The sequence below is a fragment of the Anabrus simplex genome, chromosome 6 (assembly GCF_040414725.1).
Source record: "Anabrus simplex isolate iqAnaSimp1 chromosome 6, ASM4041472v1, whole genome shotgun sequence".
NCBI classification, from domain to species: Eukaryota; Metazoa; Arthropoda; class Insecta; order Orthoptera; family Tettigoniidae; genus Anabrus; species Anabrus simplex.
The window spans coordinates 29,875,805-29,898,441 of NC_090270.1; the positions used below are offsets into that span (position 1 = coordinate 29,875,805).

The following is a 22,637-nucleotide window of genomic DNA, read 5'->3' on the forward strand; positions in this document are numbered from 1 at the left end:
GAAAGATGACAGGGAAATCCGGAGTACCCGGAGAAAAACCTGTCCCGCTTGTGCTTTGTCCAGCACAAATCTCACATGGAGTGGACGCGTGATCGTTACGATTTTATTTATATAGATATTTTTTAAGCAATTCTAATATTTCAAAGCTGGTGTTTAGCTGTTAATTTGAAAACTATCCCAAGTATGGGTACTTTAACGTTAATACCGTATGTAACACGGTACATTACATTACACTGGTGCCCGGCTGCATGGCTAAGTGGTTTGGGTGCTGGCCTTTAGTTCAGGGTGTTCCGGGTTCGATTCGCGGCCGGGTTGAGGTTTAAGGCGTTATTTTGGTGGAATTTTTTTAATGACTGAAACTGAAAGGATTGAGTTTCCTTTTCCTTGTCACGAAATTATTCTGCTGAATTCAAACAATTTATCACTGTAATAATGCTTCGTTTGCCAATCGTAATTTTACACTTAAATCCCATTTCTCTCCCATAATATTCTACCAAATGTAACAAAATTTGTATGGTACGTGCATCACAGCTATATTAAGAAACCTGCGTATGGAATTTTTGATTGAAGAATTTTTCAATTAGTATGGACTTTTAAGTCCAAAGTTTTAGAACGTAAAAATTACACAAACTTTAGTACAAAATATCTTCTTATATAAGTTATGTACAGAAAAATCGATACGTAGTGCTTTTGAAAGAAGTAGTATGTACCTAATTACGAATTTACATTAACAAGTTAATTAAATTTCATGAAAAAATGGAATTAGATATTTCTTCGTTAAAACTATTAATTGTATATGAAAGAAATGTTCGTGATATCTCTAATTTTATGTAGGTGACATTCCCACAAAGTTTGGTGAAAATCCATGCATTAGGTAAAAAATATAATTTTATCTCCGAAGTGTCGAAGTGGTTAGTTTCATTGGCTCGGTGTCTGGGTGTGTATGCCGTCTTCAGCATTAGAATTCAACATAGCAGGTAGGGCCGCATCCTCACATACACGCAGGTCATTTATATTGTATCAACTCGAAAGACTCCCACAGGCCACATGCCGTTAGTATATTACACTGGTAATATACAATTTTATGGTTAAAATATTGCTTTAATCTAAGTAAGTGTTTGAGGCTAAACGCGACGGAACCTGGATACAGTGACGTCCACGGATGGATTGGGATCAGATAGTCAGTGAAATGGTGAAGTACTGAAGAAAGGACCCATCTGGCATGGGACTGAAAAGACTACCGAAGAAGAAGACAACGACTTACAGTGTTTTGTGTATGTACTGTACCTCAAGTTCATTGTAGCCTAAATCCTGACATCGAATATCGAACGTTGTACTGCATCAGGCCAGGTACAGCAGCCCTCGACTGTGTCATCGTGGCCCTTCCCTGTATTTTTCCGGTATCTTCATTTATTTCGAAGAGTCGGACCTCTTCCATAGTGTTAATAGAGGATGGTTGTCCAATTATACTTCCTCTTAAAATAATAATAATCTTCATCTTGGAGATAGTAGGTTCGAATCCCACTGTCAGCAGCTCTGAAGATGGTTTTCCGTGGTTTCCCATTTCCACACCAGGCAAATGCTGAGGCTATACGTTAATTAAAGCCACGGCCGCTTCCTTCACACTCGTATCCTTCCTTTCTATCCAACTGTCGCTATAAGACCTATCTGTGTCGGTGGGGCGTAAAAAAATTGTAAAAAAATATAATCATCTTCATCTACTGAACTCAAGATTTCGTTGTTCTGATTTTCGTTAGAGCACAGTGTGCTGTAAGGGTATATAATAATAATTTCGTCTGGCTATTTCTAGTCGAGTGCAGCCCTTGTAAGGCAGACCCTCCGATGAGTGTTGGCGGCATCTTCCATATGTAGGTAACTGCGTGTTATTGTGGTGGAGGGTAGTGTTATATGTGGTGCGTGAGTTGCAGGGATGTCGGGGACAGCACAAACACCCAGGCCCCAGGCCATTGGAATTAACCAATGAAGGTTAAAGTCCCCGACCCGGCCGAGAATCGAACCCGGAACCCTCTGAACCGAAGGCCAGTGCGCTGACCATTCAGCCAACGAGTCGGACTGGCGTAAGGGTAATGTGCCTGTCTGTTTCCCTTGTTCGATTCCCGGGCACTCTAAATATATTAAGACTATTCTGAGGGTTGGAACGGGATTTAATCAGCCTCGTGAGTTCAACTAAAGAGTTACTTATTTGAGAGACATAGGACCCAGTCACGTACGTCTGAGGATATCGTGATGCTGATAAGCACCTGTCCCCTTCGCTAATGAGCCGTGAACGGGGAAGAGAACACATTTTCACCAATTGGAAGTTTCAAATAATCTTCGAGCGACTTCAGACAGTGAAGCTGTCTCGACTGCAGAATGCGTTGCGCTAATGCAGAAATCCTTCTCTCTGATACTCGTAACTTCCTTATTGCGGGTCATAACTGGGGTACGGGGGTCTTCGGATACTCAATTACAGTGGCATGAACTCCTTTTATGTTCCACGACCGGATCATGGTGATGGAAGTATCACACCGCTTTAAATTCCCACTAAATCTTCAAGCGAAATAGCTCCGGGAACTCTAAGACTGCCTCTTTTGTTAGCCTTACACTCTAGCATCTCTATCTTCATACAGGTGTTTCAACGCTAGTCGGAAACCTATGGAAATATGTGAGATACTTAACACATTGGCTAGATACTCAAGATCTGCTAAGACATGACACACTAAAAAACGGATCATTCAGCTATTATTTACATTCCTTTGTTAACATATGAAAGAGAATTATGCTAAAATTTGAATAAATATTATACTTTTTGACCGCCTCTTTGGTGTAGTAGTTAGTTTATCTGCCAACCTTGGAGAGCTGGGTTCGATTCCGGGCTCTGCAACGAAACTTGAAAAGTGATACGACGGCTGGAACGGGGTTCACACAACCTCGGGAGGTTAACTGAGTAGAAGTGGGCTCGATTCCCACCTCAGCCATCCTAGAAGTGGTTGTCCATACTTTACACTTCTCCTCCAGGAAAATGCCGGGATGGTACCTAACTTAAGGCCACGGCCGCTTCCTTTCGTCTTCCTTGTCTGTCCCTTCCAATCTTCCCATTCCTCCCACAAGGCCCTTGTTCAGCATTCCCCAGTTTCCTAGTTCTATCCCCCGACCCAAAGTCTCACGCTCCAGGACACTGCCCTTGAGGCGGTAGAGGTGGGATCCCTCGCTGAGTCTGATAGAAAAACCAACCTTGGAGGGTAAACGAATTAAGAAGGAAATAAAGATGATACTTTTTGAACAGTGTTCTTTTTACAATAAGAACATGCCATCAGGTCTATCATATATTTAAAATACACAATTCAATTTGAGTGTACTTTAAGAACAAAAGCACCGGGCGAGTTGGTCGTGCGGTTAGGGCCGCGCAGCTATGAGCTTGCATCCGGGAGACAGTGGGTTCGAACCCCACTGTCGGCAACCCTGAAGATAGTTTTCCGTGGTTTCGCATTTTCGCACCTTAATTAAGGCCACGGCCGATTCCTTTCCACTTCTATCTCTTTTCTGTACCATCGTCGCCATAAGACCTACCTGTGTCGGTGCGACGAAAAGGAACTTGTAAAATAAAATGAACAAAAGCATGATTGCCTTAATGTGACGTATGGCAATCCATTTCATAACTCAGGTTGTAGAGATCTGCTTCAGCTTGTTACAGCAGTCCGTATGCAGGAGTCCAAACATTCATCTGTTAGCCTGTTCCTTTTTGTTGAAATATAAAATTCATGTTTGAAACGGTTTAATCACAGACATAATCAGAGAAGTATTACGCATTCAGATCTGCATTATTGAAAGCTGGTTATTTATTATATGTGGGCACTGTCTTTCTGTTAGGTCATCAGCCCAGAGGCTGGTTGGAACCTCAAATAGCACCACCAAAGGCTATGTAGTTATAGGGAAACTGCAAAACCAATGGCAGGGCCCAAATGAGGTAGTTTGCCATTGCTTTCCTCACTGGACCAGGAAGTGCTATTGCAGCACGACTGATCCTATGAGTAACAACTTTCATAACACTCAGACACTAGTTTTGCTCCAAATGTCACTACTGAACAGACAAAAATCTGTCTTAATTTTTTACCCAATGACTCTATTCAAAAAAGTAGTTTTTTAACGGTAATTAAAGCTATTTCGACTTCAGCTGTAGCTTCATATTCAGTAAAATACATTTCATTTGTGAGGCACAATTGTGTCAGAGACTCGATCTCTTTGAAGCCGAAGAACCGAATTTCGGACTAGTATCTAACATTTTAAACAGTGCTATTTCTACGTGAGCCACCTGATAAGGCCTAGATTCCCGATGTATAACATTTATCTACACCTATAAAATAAAAGTTAAGTTTGTTTGTTTGTTATACAAATATACATGCCGCCACTGATCCGTACCAAGCCTCGTGAGGTGCTCGGTTGTTATTTTGTCAAAGATTTAATAAAATTAAATTGGTCATAATATGTGATATACGGATATAACGTTTCATATGTTGACGCCATTTTTTATTCCAAAACTCTTAACGGATAAACTGGACAAAAGAATAGCATCGAACATAAAATATCAAGGAATATCTATGATACAATCTAGCGATTTATTATCTGGAAAATTAAATTAAATTCCATAAATGAATATCAAATGATTGCTTAGGTGGCGAGTTTTGCTCTGTGATACAACATAGGAATTTATTGTCTGGAATGAGTATTGAGTGATTGCTTTCAGACGTATTTTCTCATTCCACCTTATGTAGACTTCGTATTAGTCACAGATTAGATTACTCTCCTTGTTTCAATCGTATGTACCATAGTTTTCCATTCCTCCATACCGAGCTCGATAGCTGCAGTCGCTTAAGTGCGGCCAGTATCCAGTAATCGGGATATCGTGGGTTCGAGCCCCGCTGTCGGCAGCCCTGAAGACGGTTTTCCGTGGTATCCCATTTTCACACCAGGGAAATGCAGGGGCTGTACCTTAATTAAGGCCATGACCGCTTCCTTCCACTTCCTAGGCCTTTCCTATCCCATCGTCGCCATAAGACATATCTGTGTTGGTGCGACGTAAAGCAAAAAAAAAAAAAAAAAAAAAAAAAAAAGCCATTCCTCCACGCGATATAATATTACATTTTGTTACCACAACAGTTCATGTGTATCATCTTATTTCCTCGAAACTTTTCAAGTACATCAGTGAGGATATTAGAGGACAACGCTCCATGGCTAAATGGTTATCGTACTGGTCTTTGGTCACAGGGGTCTTGGATTCGATTCCCGGCAGGGTCGCGAAATTCAACCACCAATGGTTAATTTCGCTGACGCGGGGGCTGGGTATATGTTTCGTCTTCATCATCATTTCATACTCATCACGACGCGCAGGTCACCTACAGGTGTCAAATCAAAAGACCTGCACCTGGCCAGCCAAACATGTCCTCGGACACTTCCAGCACTAAAAGTCATGCACAATTTCATTCATTTTCATAATGCTCGTGGATTTTTTAGTGTTTTTGATATTGCGGTTAAGCCGCAACGCGGTTGATCCGATTACGGTAAATCGAGAGTTGAGTGTACTAACGCATTTGTAAGCCTGACCTTCATATTTACCTGCGTTGTAAATCATAGTCATGAGTTGTCATAATAGCCTAACACATATATGTAATAGTACAACCGAGCTCGATAGCTGTAGTCGCTTAAGTGCGGCCAGTGTCCAGTAATCTGGAGATAGCGCGTAGAGGCGCGCGGCTGTGAGCTTGCATCCGGGAGATAGTAGGTTCGAATCCCACTATCGGCAGCCCTGAAAATGGTTTTCCGTGGTTTCCCATTTTCGCACCAGGCAAATGCTGGGGCTGTACCTTAATTAAGGCCACGGCCGCTTCCTTCCAACTCCTAGGCCTTTCCTATCCCATCGTCGCCATAAGACCTATCTGTGTTGGTGCGACGTAAAGCCCTTAGCAAAAAAAAAATCTGGAGATAGTGGGTTCAAACCCCACTGCCAGCAGCCCTCAAGATAGTTTTCCATAATTTCCCATTTTCACACCAGGCAAATGCTGGGGCTGTACCTTAATTAAGGCCACGGCCGTTTCCTTCCAATTTCTGGGCCTTTTCCTATCCCATCGTCGCCGTAAGACATATCTGTGTCGGTGCGACGTAAAGCAAATAGCAAAAAAAAAGTAGTAACTTAGTATAAAACCTAAAAGAGCTTAATACTGAAATAATAATAATAATAATAATAATAATAATAATAATAATAATAATAATAATAATAATAATAATGGCGTTTGGTCTCCGAAGGGGCATGGTGCAAGTCCTTCAAGTTGACGCCTTATACGCGACCAGCGTGTCTATGAAGATGGGATCCTACCTATGATTAATTCTAATGCTGCAAACGGCAGACACACCCGGCCCCCGACCACGGAAATTGACCAATTTATGGTGAAAATCCCCGACATAACCTGGAATCGAAGCCAGGACCCCTTGGAACAAAGGCCTGTACGCTAACCATTTAGCCATGGACCCGGAATGACGTTAATGATTAAAGATCGCTAAAACTTATTCGATCAGGAGTTTCAGACATGCGAACTGCTCCACGGAGAGTGGTAAATCTCCACGAAATGGGGAGGTAAAGCTGCCGTGCGGAAACAAGGGGCAATTGATGCGCTCCGAACAGGTATAACTCCCACATGAGACAAGATGTCTTCTCAAGAACAACACGAAATTTGATATTATTTGGCTGTACGAAATGAATATAAATTTTCTGAGTAGGAGGATAAAGGTAAAATTGTTTGTTTAAGGTTGCTTTCAGTTGCTTTTACCAGGAACGTATTTTAGAAGAGTGCTAGAACCAGAAAGGAGAGAAGATATTAAAACATATTTTCATGCTCCGGGGTTGAAGGTGAATGCACGTTATTGGTGATTTATTGGTCCCCGCGGTGTTACGGATGTTAGTGCGCTCTAGTGGAGCGTGTCGTAGGCTAGCGAGCTTTGTAATAAATAACTGGTACAGTACCTGGCCAACTTGCCAGGAGCTGTGTTCACTGGGCCACTGTGTGTTCCACTAACAAGAGAACGGCTTGGCCAAACTTCAATGGTACTTAGGTGAATTAACATACCCTAAATGTAATAGTAATAATCACTTTGCCGTAAAATCCACGACAGGGTTATAATTAGTTTCTGAGAAATAGCTGAGTGATTCCTGAAATGTATCTGAGTTGGTCGGAGCAGTTAGCTGCGTTTGACCTGTAGAAATATATGGATAGTTCTGTTTAAAACTGATATAACTTTGTTTAGCTCAACGTGGATATGTTTTTGGGCGTCACAAATTTAGAGTCGACAATTTTGTGTGCAAAGCAGCAAGTACATTTCCTATGGATTAAAGGCCACGCTGGTATAAGAATGAATGAGATAGTAGACCAGGTAATGGAAGAAGCCACAAGATGTGAACGCCGCATTTACAAACAGTTTCCATATTCTAATCTCCTGCCCACAAGAAAGCAGCAGGCTACAGGGAATGGTCTGAGTACTGGAAAACGTCACAGCTTTCAAGAGAAAAGCACTATGCTAGAATTTAGCCCGCCATCCCAACCTAAGTCTGGTTCAAGAATTTGAAATCAATACGAAGACACATTACATGTTTAATAAAAATGCGTCTGCCTCATGTATGTTATCCGATCCATCTACACAGGATTAATGTCTTAAATACCCCTCACTGCCTAGAAGACCATGGAGAAATAGCTCACTTGAACCAAACCCTACAGTCATGTAATAAGTACTCTAAACAGCACAACCATCTGTACTCTTCTCCAGCGAATTTTTTTCTATTTGTTTTACGTCGCACTGACACAGATAGGTATTATGGCGACGATGGGATATGAAAGGTCTAGGAATAGGAAGGAAGCGGTCGTGGCCTTAATTACGGTACAGCCCCAGGGTGAAAATGGGAAACCACGGAAAACCATCTTCAGAGCTGCCGACAGTTGGGTTCGAACCCACTATCTCCCGAATACTGGATACTGGCCGCACTTAAGCGACTGCAGCTATCGTGTTCGGTCTAGCGAATTTAAATACCGTACTGCCAACCTCAATTGCCATCCTCTTATCAAACCTAACTCCACAATTATGCACTGTAATTTCTCAATATTTAATAGACGTAGTATTAGGTTGCCGGCCCCGTGGTATAGCGGTAGCGTGCCTGCCTCTTACCTTGAGGCCCCGGGTTCGATTCCCGGCCAGGCCAGGGATTTTTACCTGGACCTGAGGGCTGGTTCGAGGTCCACTCAGCCTACGTGCTTAGAATTGAGGAGCAATCTGACGGTGATAGCGGTCCCGGTCTAGAAAACCTAAAATAACGGTCGAGAGGTTTCGTCGTGTTGACCACGTGACACGTCGTCATCTGCAGGCCTTAGGGCTGAGCAGCAGTCGCTTGGTAGGCCAAGACCCTTCATGGGCTGTAGTGCCATGGGGTTTGGTTTGGTTTGGTAGTATTAAATTATAAGTTATGACTCGTTCTCAAGCACGAAGATATATAAATGTATGTTCTCTCACTGTGTAAATACTGGCCACATGGTCGTCCGAGACCGAACGCCATTTGTAGTATAATAAGTTTTTTTTTGTGTGTGGACAGAAAACCAAGACCGTGGTAACCAGTGTTCGTCGTCGTCTTCCTCACGTTATTACGTGTGCCTGATCACTGCCTTCTATATACAGTAGGTACAAAAAGCACCGTGTTTTAAACGAGTTTCCACTGTCTTTGACTGGCGTTTAGTTTCCGTCACAGCAAAGTTCCTTACTCTACACACGGTAACGTCACCAAAGGCAGCAGCATTTTTTAAATACTGTGTGTTTTGTGAATATTTATGGCCATAAAAGTGGGTGCTAAATCAGCGACCATTTTGTTGGACGTAGATCTTGTGACATGACATGGGAATGTTCTGTTGCTGGATCAACTGCCATTTTGTTGGACGTAGATGTTGTTACATGACATGAGAATGTTCTGTTGTTGGATCATCTGCCAATTAGTTAGATCTTGTTACATGACATGGGAATGTTCCGTTGCTGGATCGACGCCATTTTGTGGACGTAATCTTGTGACATGACATGGGAATGTTCTGTTGCTGGATCAGCTGGCACATTGTTGGACGTTTATGTTGTTACATGACATGGGAATATTCTGTTGCTGGATCAGCTACCATATTGTTGGACGTAGATCTTGTTACATGGAATGGGAATATTGTGTGCTGGATCATCTGCCATATTGTTGGACGTAGATCTTGTGACATGACACGGGAATGTTTTGTGCTGGATCAGCTACCATATTGTTAGACGTAGATCTTGTTACATGACATGGGATTGTTTTGTGCTGGATCAACTACCTTACTGTTGGACGTAGATCGTGTTACATGACATGGGAATGTTCTGTTGTTGGATCAGCTGCCATATTGTTGGCCGTAGATCTTGTTACATGGAATGGGAATATTGTGTGCTGGATCATCTGCCATATTGTTGGACGTAGATCTTTTGACATGACATGAGAACGTTTGGTGCTGGATCAGCTACAACATTGTTGGACGTAGATCTTCTAAGATGGAATGGGAATGTTGTGTGCTGGATCATCTGCCATATTGTTGGACGTAGATCTTGTTACATGACATGGGAATGTTCTGTTGCTGGATCAACTGCCATTTTGTTGGTTGTAGATGTTGTTACATGACATGGGAATGTTCTGTTGTTGGATCCTCTGCCAATTAGTTGGACGTAGATCTTGTTACATGGCATGGGAATGTTCTGTTGCTTGATCAGTTTGCATATTGTTGAATGTAGATGTTGTTACATGACATGGGAATGTTCTGTTGCTGGATCAGCTGCCATATTGTTGGACATAGATCTTGTTACATGACATGGGAATGTTCTGTTGCTGGATCAGCTGCCATATTGTTGGACGTAGATATTGTTATATGATATGGGAATGTTGTGTGCTGGATCAGCTACCTTACTGTTGGACGTAGATCGTGTTACATGACATGGGAATGTTCTGTTGTTGGATCATCTGCCAATTAGTTGGACATAGATCTTGTTACATAACATGGGAGTGTTCTGTTGCTGGATCAACTGCCATTTTGTTGGACGTAGATCTTGTTACATGACATGGTAATGTTCTGTTGCTGGATCAGCTACCATATTGTTGGACGTAGATATTGTTATATGATATGGGAATGTTGTGTGCTGGATCATCTGCCATATTGTTGGACGTAGATCTTGTGACATGACACGGGAATGTTTTGTGCTGGATCAGCTACCATATTGTTAGACGTAGATCTTGTTACATGACATGGGATTGTTTTGTGCTGGATCAGATACCATATTGTTTGACGTAGATCATGTTACATGACATGGGAATATTCTGTTGCTGGATCAGCTGCCATATTGTTGGACGTAGATCTTGTTACATGGAATGGGAAGATTGTGTGCTGGATCATCTGCCATATTTTTGGACGTAGATCTTTTGACATGACATGAGAACGTTCTGTGCTGGATCAGCTACCACATTGTTGGACGTAGATCTTCTAAGATGGAATGGGAATGTTGTGTGCTCGATCGTCTGCCATATTATTGGACGTAGATCGTTTTACATGACATGGGAATGTTCAGTTGCTGGATCAACTGCCATTTTGTTGGACGTAGATGTTGTTACATAACATGGGAGTGTTCTGTTGCTGGATCAACTGCCAATTAGTTGGACGTAGATCTTGTTACATAACATGGGAGTGTTCTGTTGCTGGATCAACTGCCATTTTGTTGGACGTAGATCTTGTTACATGACATCGGAATGTTCTGTTGTTGGATCATATGCCAATTAGTTGGACGTAGATATTGTTACATGACATGGGAGTGTTCTGTTGCTGGATCAACTGCCATTTTGTTGTACGTAGATATTGTTACATGACATAGGAATGTTCTGTTGCTGGATCAGCTGGTATATTGTTGGATACAGATGTTGTTACATGACATGGGAATGTTCTGTTGCTGGATCAACTGCAATTTTGTTAGACGTAGATGTTGTTACATGACATGGGAATGTTCTGTTGTTGGATCATATGCCAATTAGTTGGACGTAGATATTGTTACATGACATGGGAATGTTCTGTTGCTGGATCAACTGCCATTTTCGGGACATAGATATTGTTATATGATATGGGAATATTGTGTGCTGGATCATCTGCCATATTGTTAGACGTAGATCGTGTTACATGACATGGGATTGTTTTGTGCTGGATCATATAGCATATTGTTGGACGTAGATCTTGTTACATGACATGGGAATATTCTGTTGCTGGATCAGCTGCCATATTGTTGGACGTATCTTGTGACATGACACGGGAATGTTGTGTGCTGGATCATCTACCATATTGTTGGACGTAGATCTTGTTACATGACATGGGATTGTTTCGTGCTGGATCAGCTACCATATTGTTGGACGTAGATCTTGTGACATGACATGGGAATTGTGTTGTGCTGGATCATCTGCCATATTGTTGGACGTAGATCTTTTGACATGACATGAGAACATTCTGTGCTGGGTCAGCTACGACATTGTTGGACGTAGATCTTGTTACATGACATGGGAATGTTCTGTTGCTAGATCAACTGCCATTTTGTTGGACGTAGATGTTGTTATATGACATGGGAATGTTCTGTTGTTGGATCATCTGCCAATTAGTTGGACGTAGATCTTGTTACATGACATGGGAGTGTTCTGTTGCTGGATCAACTGCCATTTTGCTGGACGTAGATCTTGTTACATGACATGGGAATATTGTGTTGCTGGATCAGCTGCCATATTGTTGGACGTAGATCTTGTGACATGACATGGGAATATTGTGTTGCTGGATCAGCTTCCATATTGTTGGACGTAGGTCTTGTGACATGACATGGGAATATTGTGTTGCTGGATCATATGCCAATTAGTTGGACGTAGATCTCGTGACATGAGATGGGAATATTGTGTTGCTGGATCAGCTTCCATATTGTTGGACGTAGGTCTTGTGACATGACATGGGAATATTGTGTTGCTGGATCAGCTGCCATATTATTGGACGTAGATCTTGTGACATGACATGGGAATATTGTGTTGCTGGATCAGCTGCCATATTGTTGGACGTAGATCTTGTGACATGACATGGGAATATTGTGTTGCTGGATCAGCTTCCATATTGTTGGACGTAGGTCTCGTGACATTACATGGGAATATTGTGTTGCTGGATCAGCTGCCATATTGTTGGACGTAGATCTTGTGACATGACATGGGAATTGTTTTGTGCTGGATCAGCTGCCATATTGTTGGACGTAGATCTTGTGACATGACATGGGAATATTGTGTTGCTGGATCATATGCCAATTAGTTGGACGTAGATCTCGTGACATGAGATGGGAATATTGTGTTGCTGGATCAGCTTCCATATTGTTGGACGTAGGTCTTGTGACATGACATGGGAATATTGTGTTGCTGGATCAGCTGCCATATTGTTGGACGTAGATCTTGTGACATGACATGGGAATTGTTTTGTGCTGGATCAGCTGCCATATTGTTGGACGTAGATCTTGTGACATGACATGGGAATATTGTGTTGCTGGATCGTATGCCAATTAGTTGGACGTAGATCTCGTGACATGAGATGGGAGTATTGTGTTGCTTGATCAGCTGCCATATTGTTGGACGTAGATCTTGTGACATGACATGTGAATTGTTTTGTGCTGGATCAGCTGCCATATTGTTGGACGTAGATCTTGTGACATGACATGTGAATTGTTTTGTGCTGGATCAGCTGCCATACTGTTGGACGTAGATCTTGTTACATGGAATAGGAATGTTGTGTACTGGATCATCTGCCATATTATTGGACGTATATCTTGTTACATGGCATGGATATGTTCTTTGTTGGATCAACTGCCATATTGTTGGATGTAGATCTTGTTACATTGAATAGGAATCTTGTGTGTTGGATCATCTGCCATATTGTTGGACGTAGATCTTGTTACATTGAATGGGAATCTTGTGTGTTGGATCATCTGCCATATTGTTGGACGTAGATCGTGTGACATGGCACGGGAATGTTTTGTGCTGGATCATCTACCATATTGTTGGACGTAGATCTTGTTACATGACATGGGATTGTTTCGTGCTGGATCAGCTACCATATTGTTGGACGTAGATCTTGTGACATGACATGGGAATTGTATTGTGCTGGTTCAGCTGCCATATTGTTGGACGTAGATCTTGTTACATGGAATGGGAATGTTGTGTGCTGGATCATCTGCCATATTGTTGGACGTAGATCTTGTGACATGACATGGGAATGTTATGTGCTGGATCAGCTACCATATTGTTGGACGTAGATCTTGTTACATGGAATGGGAATGTTCTGTGCTGGATCTTCTGCCATATTGTTGGACGTAGATCATGCTACGTTTTTCTTTCTATCTATTGGGACTCTCACATCATCCCTGTGGGTAGAGTGACAGGATGCATTATTTCTACCCCCTGCAAGTTGTATGAAGCTACTAAGAAGGGAACAACCAAAACATTTTAAATCAATCTCGAGATTTCTGCCGAGTTGTATGGCTCAGGCGGTTGAGACGCTGGCTTTCTGACACCAAGTTGGCAGGTTCGATCCTGGCTCAGTCCGGTGGTATATGGAGATGTTCAAGTACGCCAACCTTGAGGCAGTAGATATACCGGCATGTAAGAAGTTTCCTGAGGGACAAAATGTTGACACCTCGGCCTCTCCGAAAACAGTAGTAGTTAATGTGACGTAAAACCAATAACATATTCCTGGGGTTGCTCGATTAACCCAGGGTTATTTTGCGTACGGCCTACTTTTACGGACGGATTCCCTTCCCGACGCCACGTGATTTTTGCGGGTGAAAATTCCAACCAGGTTTCGATCGAGAGTCGGACCTCGGAACGGAAAGCCAGGAGCTAAGCTACTGGTTTGACGTCATATCGAGGTATTGGCAAAGGATAATCAGGCAGCGGAAATAAGCTAAGGGGTGGCGCTGAACAATTTATTAATCAGGGAGTTGTCATCAGTAAAGGAAGTGTGTTTTCTTATACATGTTCTTGGTTATTGTTGATACACTTAATATTTATATTGTTTCAAAAAAGAAATTTAATGAGGAATAACCTCCGAAAATTGAAAAACCGTACAGAAATTCAAAATATACCGCATTCTATATCGTAAAATCGTACTGTACTAATATTCACGCAAATACACTAAAATTCAATAGACCGAGCTCGACAGCTGCAGTCGCTTAAGTGCGGCCATTGTCCAGTATTCGGAAGATAGTAGGTTCGAGCCCCACTGTCAGAAGCCCTGAAGATGTCTTTTCCGTGGTTTCCCATTTTCACACCAGGCAATCAATGAATCAATCAATCACTACTGATCTGCATTTAGGGCGGTCGCCCAGGTGGCAGATTGCCTATCTGTTGTTCTCCTAGCCTTTTCTTAAATGAGCGCAAAGAAATTGGAAATTTATTGAACATTTCCCTTGGTAAGTTATTCTAATCCCTAACTCCCCTTCCTATAAATGAATATTTGCCCCAATTTGTTCTCTTGAATTCCAACCTTATTTTCATATTGTGATCTTTCCTACTTTTAAAGACATCACTCAAACTTATTCGTCTAGTGATGTCCTCCCACGCCATCTCTCCTCTGACAGCTCGGAATATACCATTTAATCGAGCAGCTCGTCTCCTTTCCCACAAATCTTCCCAGCCCAAAATTTGCAACATTTTTGTAACGCTACTCTTTTGTCGGAAATCACCCAGAACAAATCGAGCTGCTTTTCTTTGGATTTTTTCCAGTTCTTGAATCAAGTAATCCTGGTGAGGGTCCCATACACTGGAACCATACTCTAGCTGGGGTCTTACCAGATACTTGTATGCCCTCTCCTTTACATCCTTACAACAACCCCTAAATACCCTCATAACCATGTGCAGAGATCTGTACCCTTTATTAAGAATCATATTTATGTGATTACCCCAATGAAGGTCTTTTCTTATATTAACACCTAGGTACTTACAATGGTCCCCAAAAGGAACTTTCACCCCATCAATGCAGTAATTAAAACTGAGAGGACTTTTCCTATTTGTGAAACTCACAACCTGACTTTTAACCCCGTTTATCAGCATACCATTGTCCACCGTCCATCTCACAACACTATCGAGGTCACCCTGCAGCCGCTCACAATATTGTAACTTATTTATTACTCTGTACAGAATAACATCATCTGCAAACAGCCTCTGGGGCTGTACCTTAAATAAGACCACGGCCCCTTCCTTCCCACTTCTAGCCCTTTCCCATCGTCGCCATAAGACCTATCTGTATCGGTGCGACATGAAGCAACTTGCAAAAAAGTCAATAGAATGCGCGCAGTAATATCAAATAGGAATTCTTAACTGAAACGTATTTCTAGAAGTAATAAAATGCAACATATACATTTTGCTCTTTCTTCACACATTGGATCAGGACTCAGCCACTTCCTATACTGTCTGAACTCTCCCACGACTCCCTGTACCAGAATGTTTTAATTATTTGTGTGCTGAAGGACCTGATTTATTTATTGAATCAGAAGTTAACGGCATATTTACGCATTTAATATAAACGCCAAAGAAAATAATATATACTTAATTAATACACAGTAAGTTAACCAACAAGAAACTGAATCACTGTACTGTCACGCAAAATAATTTGTAAGTACATCACAAGTTTATCCATAAGTTTGGCGAACATAAGGTATACACCTAGATGCTGCACTGTTACATGTTTGATGATGTACCACAGTTCACACTGGTTAACAAACGCTTGGCGGAGTTCAGTGTGGGCTGATTCAAGAGTGTGATTGTGAATAAATATACGACTACAAGATCGACACATGACAAAGTTTGAAGTAGGGTAATCCCGGCCGCAGCGTGAGATGGAAAAATCCCACGTGTCAGACTACTCAGGCGCTTCATTGGTTGATTTGAAACCATCTCAAAGGTGAATCACAACATTCATAGCTTGAGCGTCCCCTGTAGAAATGGAGGCCACGCCATACACGTCGCGGAAATGAGGTATGCTAAAAGAAGAAAAACAATGTTTGCACACAAAATTTGAACATTTCCAATAATAAAAAATGATCATTTATACATTTCACAGAACCGTATACAACGCGTGCGCTACACCGTACATAGAGGGTTGGCAACCGTGAATGTACGGTGCAAATGGAACGGTTGGCAGCGGTGTGTAGGTCCCCATCCTCACTGACGCGCATGTTGCCTATACAGAAGGAAGTCTACTCGAAACACCTAGAACAGGCCTCCATGAAGGCCACACGTCATTATTTTTGTAAGCTGAGGATGACTTGGAATAAGATCGAAACTTAAGTCGTATTTCGGAGATAGTAGGTTCGAAACCCACTGTTGGCAGCCCTGAAGATGGTTTTCCGAGGTTTCCCATTTTCACACCAGGCAAATGCTAGGGCTGTACCTTAATTAAGGCTACGGCCGCTTCCTTCCCACTCCTAGCCTTTCCCTGTCCCATCGTCGCTATAAGACCTATCTGTGCCGGTGCGACGTAAAGCAAATAGCAAAACAAACTTAAGTCATTGAATTGTAGACCGGACTAGTTGGCCGTGTGATTAGGGACGCGCAGCTTTGAGTTTGCATTCGGGTTCGAATCCCACTTTTGACAGCTCTAAATATGGTTTTCTGTGGTTTCCCATTTTCACACCAGGAAAATGCTGGGCTGTACCTTAATTAAGGCCACGGGCTCTTCCTTCCCACTCCTTGGCCTTTCCTATCCCATCGTCACAATAAGACCTGTCTGTGTCGGTGCGGCGTAAGTCAAAAACTGTAAAATAAAATAAAAACATTATAGTATGGTTAAAACTTATCAAAGTGACAATAACACCTGTACAAATTTAAATATTTTCATATTTGTTTATGTAACAATCTGATGGTTTGCGTGGGTCGTGTTTTAACCAGATGTTTCTTCTTTCTGTTCCAGAGTTGGAGCGGTTGCAGAACGGAGGGCGCCCTCTATCTGCAAACAGCAGCAGTAGTAGCAGCAGCCGACCAGCCAATGAGGAACGTCGATTTGCTGACATCATTAAGGAGAAACCTATCAAAGTGACTGTTCGTGTGTTGGTCCCTGTAAAGGAGCATCCCAAGGTATTGTCAATACACTTTTTATATTGCCCTGGTCTCTTAAAAGCTGTGCTTTACGAGCGAACAGTGAAGATGTTAGAGCTTTATCTTATAAAGTGAGCACTAGTTGGAATTGATTTTCTCGACTACCTCAGTTGTGTGTGGCAGTCCAGAGTGTATCATGTTTATATTGCATAGTTTATAAAAATGACTTCATCTTGCTGATATACTCATAGTAAGAAGTTTGTATTAGTGCATTCGTTTTTGGTCGCACTTTTGACAGCTTTGGAGATGTATACGATCCAGAGGCAATATCCGTCATTTTAAGATCCTAGTAGAGATCTTAGGCTCGAAACTTTGGTCTAGGTAGAAGGCAGGGTTATAAACAAAATCTTCCTCGCCCCATTATTCGCTTGCTCTATCGGGGTCTGGCAGAGAATTATCTTCCCCGTGAGGTTGTTATCAGGCGAAGCTGACCTCATTACCATTCGCACTAGAGGGAGAAAATGATGATTTAGAAAAGCTCCGTAACTTTCTAAAGAGAATAGAAATTTCATATTTGGGCACATTAATGATGGATTTGTTTCTTGTAATTCCCTTCAATAACGCCTAGATACACACATTGCGATGATCCTTCTAACTGTCGTGTAGCACGGGTTGCGTTACGTGCTCCATGCAGGATGATTGGATAGTCCCGCATAATAGCCTATTCTTCACAAGAACTGAAATTCACTTGAAATTCCAATGTGTACTGGCAATAAAACATGAAAGATTAGTGGCTCACACCAGTCTTGCATGGGAGTAATACCGAATTTATGGTGTTAGGCCTTGTAAGATTTAATTGTAGACGACATTAATTTTCTTCCCCTTTTGCGACGTTTTTTTTTATCCCAGTAAGGTTACTGAAGTGATTAAGCAACTCCTTTTGATATGGATTACGTGTTTAATTTCAGAAAATATTTTTTATCATATTTAATTCTTCTTTGGGGGGTGGGGGTTATAAGATATCCAATTCATCCCCTGTCTGTCGTAAGAGGTGACTAAAATCGGCCCTAAGTACTTACTCTCTACTTGTAACCTGTAGTTGGTGACCACGGGGCTCCTAGCTGAGCCTAGCACTGCTTCTTCGTCCTTGTGCCTGGCTTCTCACTTTCATTTTTCCTATCCGACCTCCCTTGTTCAACTAGTGTTTTCCTCGGACCCCGACGGCATTAGGTTTGCGACCTTTTTTGTTTTCCCCTTCAGATTAGAGTTAATGGAAGAAGATCGCCCGTACTTCTTCTTAAATCAATAATAACCAATACCACCACTTCCAATTTTACGGCTGAGTTTTTACTGTAAACTACAACATCAAATCTTGGAGAAATTAGACACCAGCTGCTTCCACTATCTATGCCGAGATGTGAGGAACTAATGATCCTTATGAGCAGCAAAAAGAAATGTGGAGTGACTTCTTTTGTACGGAGGGAATGGTTTCAAGGGACTGGATGCAGGCATCGTACGATCTGCGACATGTAGTTACATGATTCTCAGTGCACGGTTTTCACCACAAAACAAGAGTTCTTATCAACCTCAAATATTTCAGAAAAACGTGGGGCCTTTTATGGACAATTCATGAAGCGTAAGCAATGAAAGAACACGGATGACTGTTTCCTTTTTGACTCCTTCATTAAAATTTTCACTATTTGGCTCCGTCTTCTTGCGTATTAATATTTCATACACCAGAAACTTCCTTGATAAATACTCTACACAGCGTTGAGAGCCAAAAGAAAATCCGTTCGGTGGTTCTCGAAAATAACCTGCACAAACATTTTTTACTTTATAATGTGTGTAGATCGATTCAGATAACACGCTGTGATGAATGCCCTACTTTTGACTAATGACTTGCATTCTTTCAGTTAGTTTTCCTCCTATGCAGTAAAGAAAATATCATAATTTAATTTACAGATTTTTGCGATAGATTATGTTGCGGATTATCCTCACTAAATAACCCACTAGTTACAAAAATTATTTCTTTCTTTCTTTTTGCGATTACTCGCCGTCGTAAACAAAACATAAAATAGATACGACTAATTGTTTCGAACCGTTGTGGGAAAATATCCAGGCCAATAGGCGTATCTAAAATCCATAAAGGTAGTTATTGGGTCGTAAAACAGATAACATTATTATTATTATTATTATTATTATTATTATTATTATTATTTCGAACACCCTAGCGTAAATTTTCCGCAGTTTTCCATTAGCAGCTAATATTATCCATACGAGCTGCACGTTGCAGTGATATAAAAAACTTCCGTATTTTCCCCATCTCGTGTTGAATGCGTTCCTCCCACTTAAGGCAGCACCATCGTTATCTACCCGCTCTATTGGGGAATCAAGTGAATGTACCTCAGCTGTAAATTGCTTGAGGGCTGATACATCAAGGGGGATCTTCTCGGTCACTTAATATTGTTCTAATCACCCTTGTAAGGTGATAAGAGGGAGAATGCTCCTAAGTAAAGCATTTCAAGGGCTGGTAATGGAACACTTGTGTTGCGGCCGGGCCAGGGATTACTGCCGCTCTTAGCTGCTAACAAATGGAAATGTTCTCATGGATCATTTTATTTTCATGTTTGGAAATGTACCCTGATAATTTCAGTTCTTTTGTAATTCAGTTGATGAAGATGGTGTATGGATCGACAGCATACTATTTTAAAATATATGATTCAGTAAAGTTTAATATCAGCCTAGTGTACGTATTAATATATTTCCGATCGTTTCCCTTACCTGTTTCTATGTATAAATTATATTTTAAAATAGAAATCAAAGTGTGGTCGTGATGAATTTTGTTTCAAGGAAACTACAAGTTGCAAACTTCCTCACGTACCGTATGTAATATTAATCATATTGCTTTTATACCCCAATAACCACTTCTGAAGGTTTTAGGAGACACCGAAGTGCCGGAGTCTTTTCACGTGCCAGTAAATCTACCGAAACGAGGCTGACGTATTTAAGCACCTTCAAATACCAGAGATATGAGCCAGGATCGAACCTGTCAGTTGGGTTCAGAAGGCCAACACCTCAATCGTTTGAGCCCATCAGCCCGGCCGTAAAGTATGTATGCACGTATATACCAGGTAGCCATCCAGCCCAGTAATTTCTACGTATAAGTTTCTCGTATGCAATGATGTCAAATGGGATGCCTGATTGCTGTTTTACAAGGGAACTCTATAACGTGCTGTATTTTGGATGCGAAAAGAATAGCAGTCATTTTACTATACACGTCCTGTAACAGACTGCATTTGTAAATACGCCAAGGATGCGGAAAATATAGTTTAATAATTTCATAACTTATTGATATACACACGTACACACATTCCACTCTATGAAAGAGTTGCTTGTGTGTGCATTGAACGATCAATTAGTCTTAATTGCAACTTTGTTTGGAAAAATACTTGTATAAAATTGAGACGGCTATGTGGAAACTCCTGTGCATACCGTCTGCGAGCTTCGGCTGCATTCTGACCGGATTCTCCACAGATTGAAATTATGTCTGTGTATTTATGGTTGCTAAACAAACCAGCCATTTGCAATATGTTGATAGTTTCTGTACCAAATACTAGCCTACTACTGAGTGTTCGAAAACGAGGCTTAATAAGTTAACTCAATGGGGTGCATTAGACGGGTAGCGTTGAGGAACATGCAACGAGTTACCGTCCGATTGTTATCTCTTTCTATTCTGAAGTAACCCACCTTCAGGCAGTAATACGCCTTTGAAAATCAGTTATTAGACATTCCATACACCATTACTGCATGCGGGACACTTAGAAGTAGAAAGAATGGCGCTGGTGAGCCACCTGGTACTACCTGCGTCTCATGAGAAGTCGCGGCAGCTTGTAGGTACGGCATGAAATACTACACTAAGCTACAAACATTAGTCGTTGCTTTCTCCACAAATCAAGAAGATACCATTACACATCAGATTGCTAGGCCCACTGAAATGCGGAATACAGGCAAATATTGACCAACCTCAACAAACTAAATTGTTCACTTTTAAGTGGTATTCTTCGTCAAAACGGTCCACATAATTATAAAGGAGACGAATGAAAGCACAACATGTAAAAATATGTTGTTAAATGAAGTACCTAGATATCTTACTTTTAAGGTTTTTGCTTTAAAAATATATGTCCTCCAATGAAATGTTAATAAATCCAGCTAAAGCAAATGCAGTCCTTCATATTTCTTGGTGCACACTTTTGTATTTCCTTTCGTTTTCATCGCTTCAGTAATGTTGGCTATCCCCAATTCAATTGCTAATAATCTAAATTGATGCATTCCTTGCAGATGCTCTCAATACAAACTTTTCCATCTTGTACTAATTGTGTTTTGACTCCACATTTGCATTCATACAAACGATTTAAAATCACTTATGGCAGATACATGCAATATTACTGAAAAACACATTTGTAGCTGCATTTTGACTTCAAAAGTCTCGCATTGTCGCATTACTTTGTCAAAATATGTGAAACACCAACACCTAACAGTGGATTGTGACAGTGGCCATGTAAAATAAAATATTGCATAATCGATCTTAAAACCTAGCGAGTTCGCTGCGTGGTTCGGGTCCCATAGCTGCGATCTGTGAGCGTAAGTTATTCTGTATTTCATGACTATACCACCCATACATTGCACAAATTTTGCCAGCCGTTATTATGTGAACTTTTCACTAAGGAGAATAAGATTAATGATTAGTGGGTCTCAATTTCTTCGTAATTTTCTAAAACAGTGAATGATTTAATTTCCGCAAAATTAGCTGAGAATATTTGCCAGGTTTTCACGCTATGTGCATAGCGTAGAGTCCCGATATATCGCAAACTGTCCCGTGTTTAAATCTAGTGCATTTGAGGACAGCGATATAGCGGCTCCAGTCTAGAAAGTCAAAAATATTGTCCAAGAGGGTTCGTCAAGCTGATCTGAAAGTCTTCAGGATGAGTAGGGGTAGCTTGGTAGGCCAAGGCCCTTCAGAGCTCTAGCGCCTAAGAGTTTGTTTAGCTTTTGCAAATAAATAGCTCCATATACTTAGCATTACCTACTTTACAAAAAGCAAATAGTATTTCATGGTTCCAATATCTGGATTGTCCTTGATCAGTCTGACATAAAGTCACCTGTTATAGGATCACTGAATGGAATACTGTTGCGCCTTCCCCACTCATCACTAAATATGAGCACAGGAGTAATTTGTAGCGAGGTTAGTTAATTTGAGTGGTTCTCATTAGACACGGTTTGTCCCATTTCTATGGCTTTATTAAAACGTTCACGAAACTCAAACGATACGTAGCTATGTATCAATAATGACTTAGTAGTCTGTAAAATATAATTGAATCGGGAATTGAATAAAACTGGCCAAGCGCTGGAATTAGAAAAAAACTGTGTAATTAATTCTGATACTCATGTGTGGATGTCTGTA

The 22,637-nt window shown here is 41.2% G+C and overlaps 1 protein-coding gene across 1 annotated transcript in view; it reads left to right on the plus strand.

Moving 5' to 3' along the window:
- Positions 1-22,637, plus strand: part of LOC136875434 (KH domain-containing, RNA-binding, signal transduction-associated protein 1) — a 1,072,163-nt gene that overhangs the window by 627,767 nt on the left and 421,759 nt on the right. Inside the window, exon 3 of the mRNA XM_067148988.2 lies at positions 17,052-17,215. Coding sequence (XP_067005089.1) covers positions 17,052-17,215 — 164 coding nt within the window. The remainder of the gene's footprint in view (positions 1-17,051; positions 17,216-22,637) is intronic.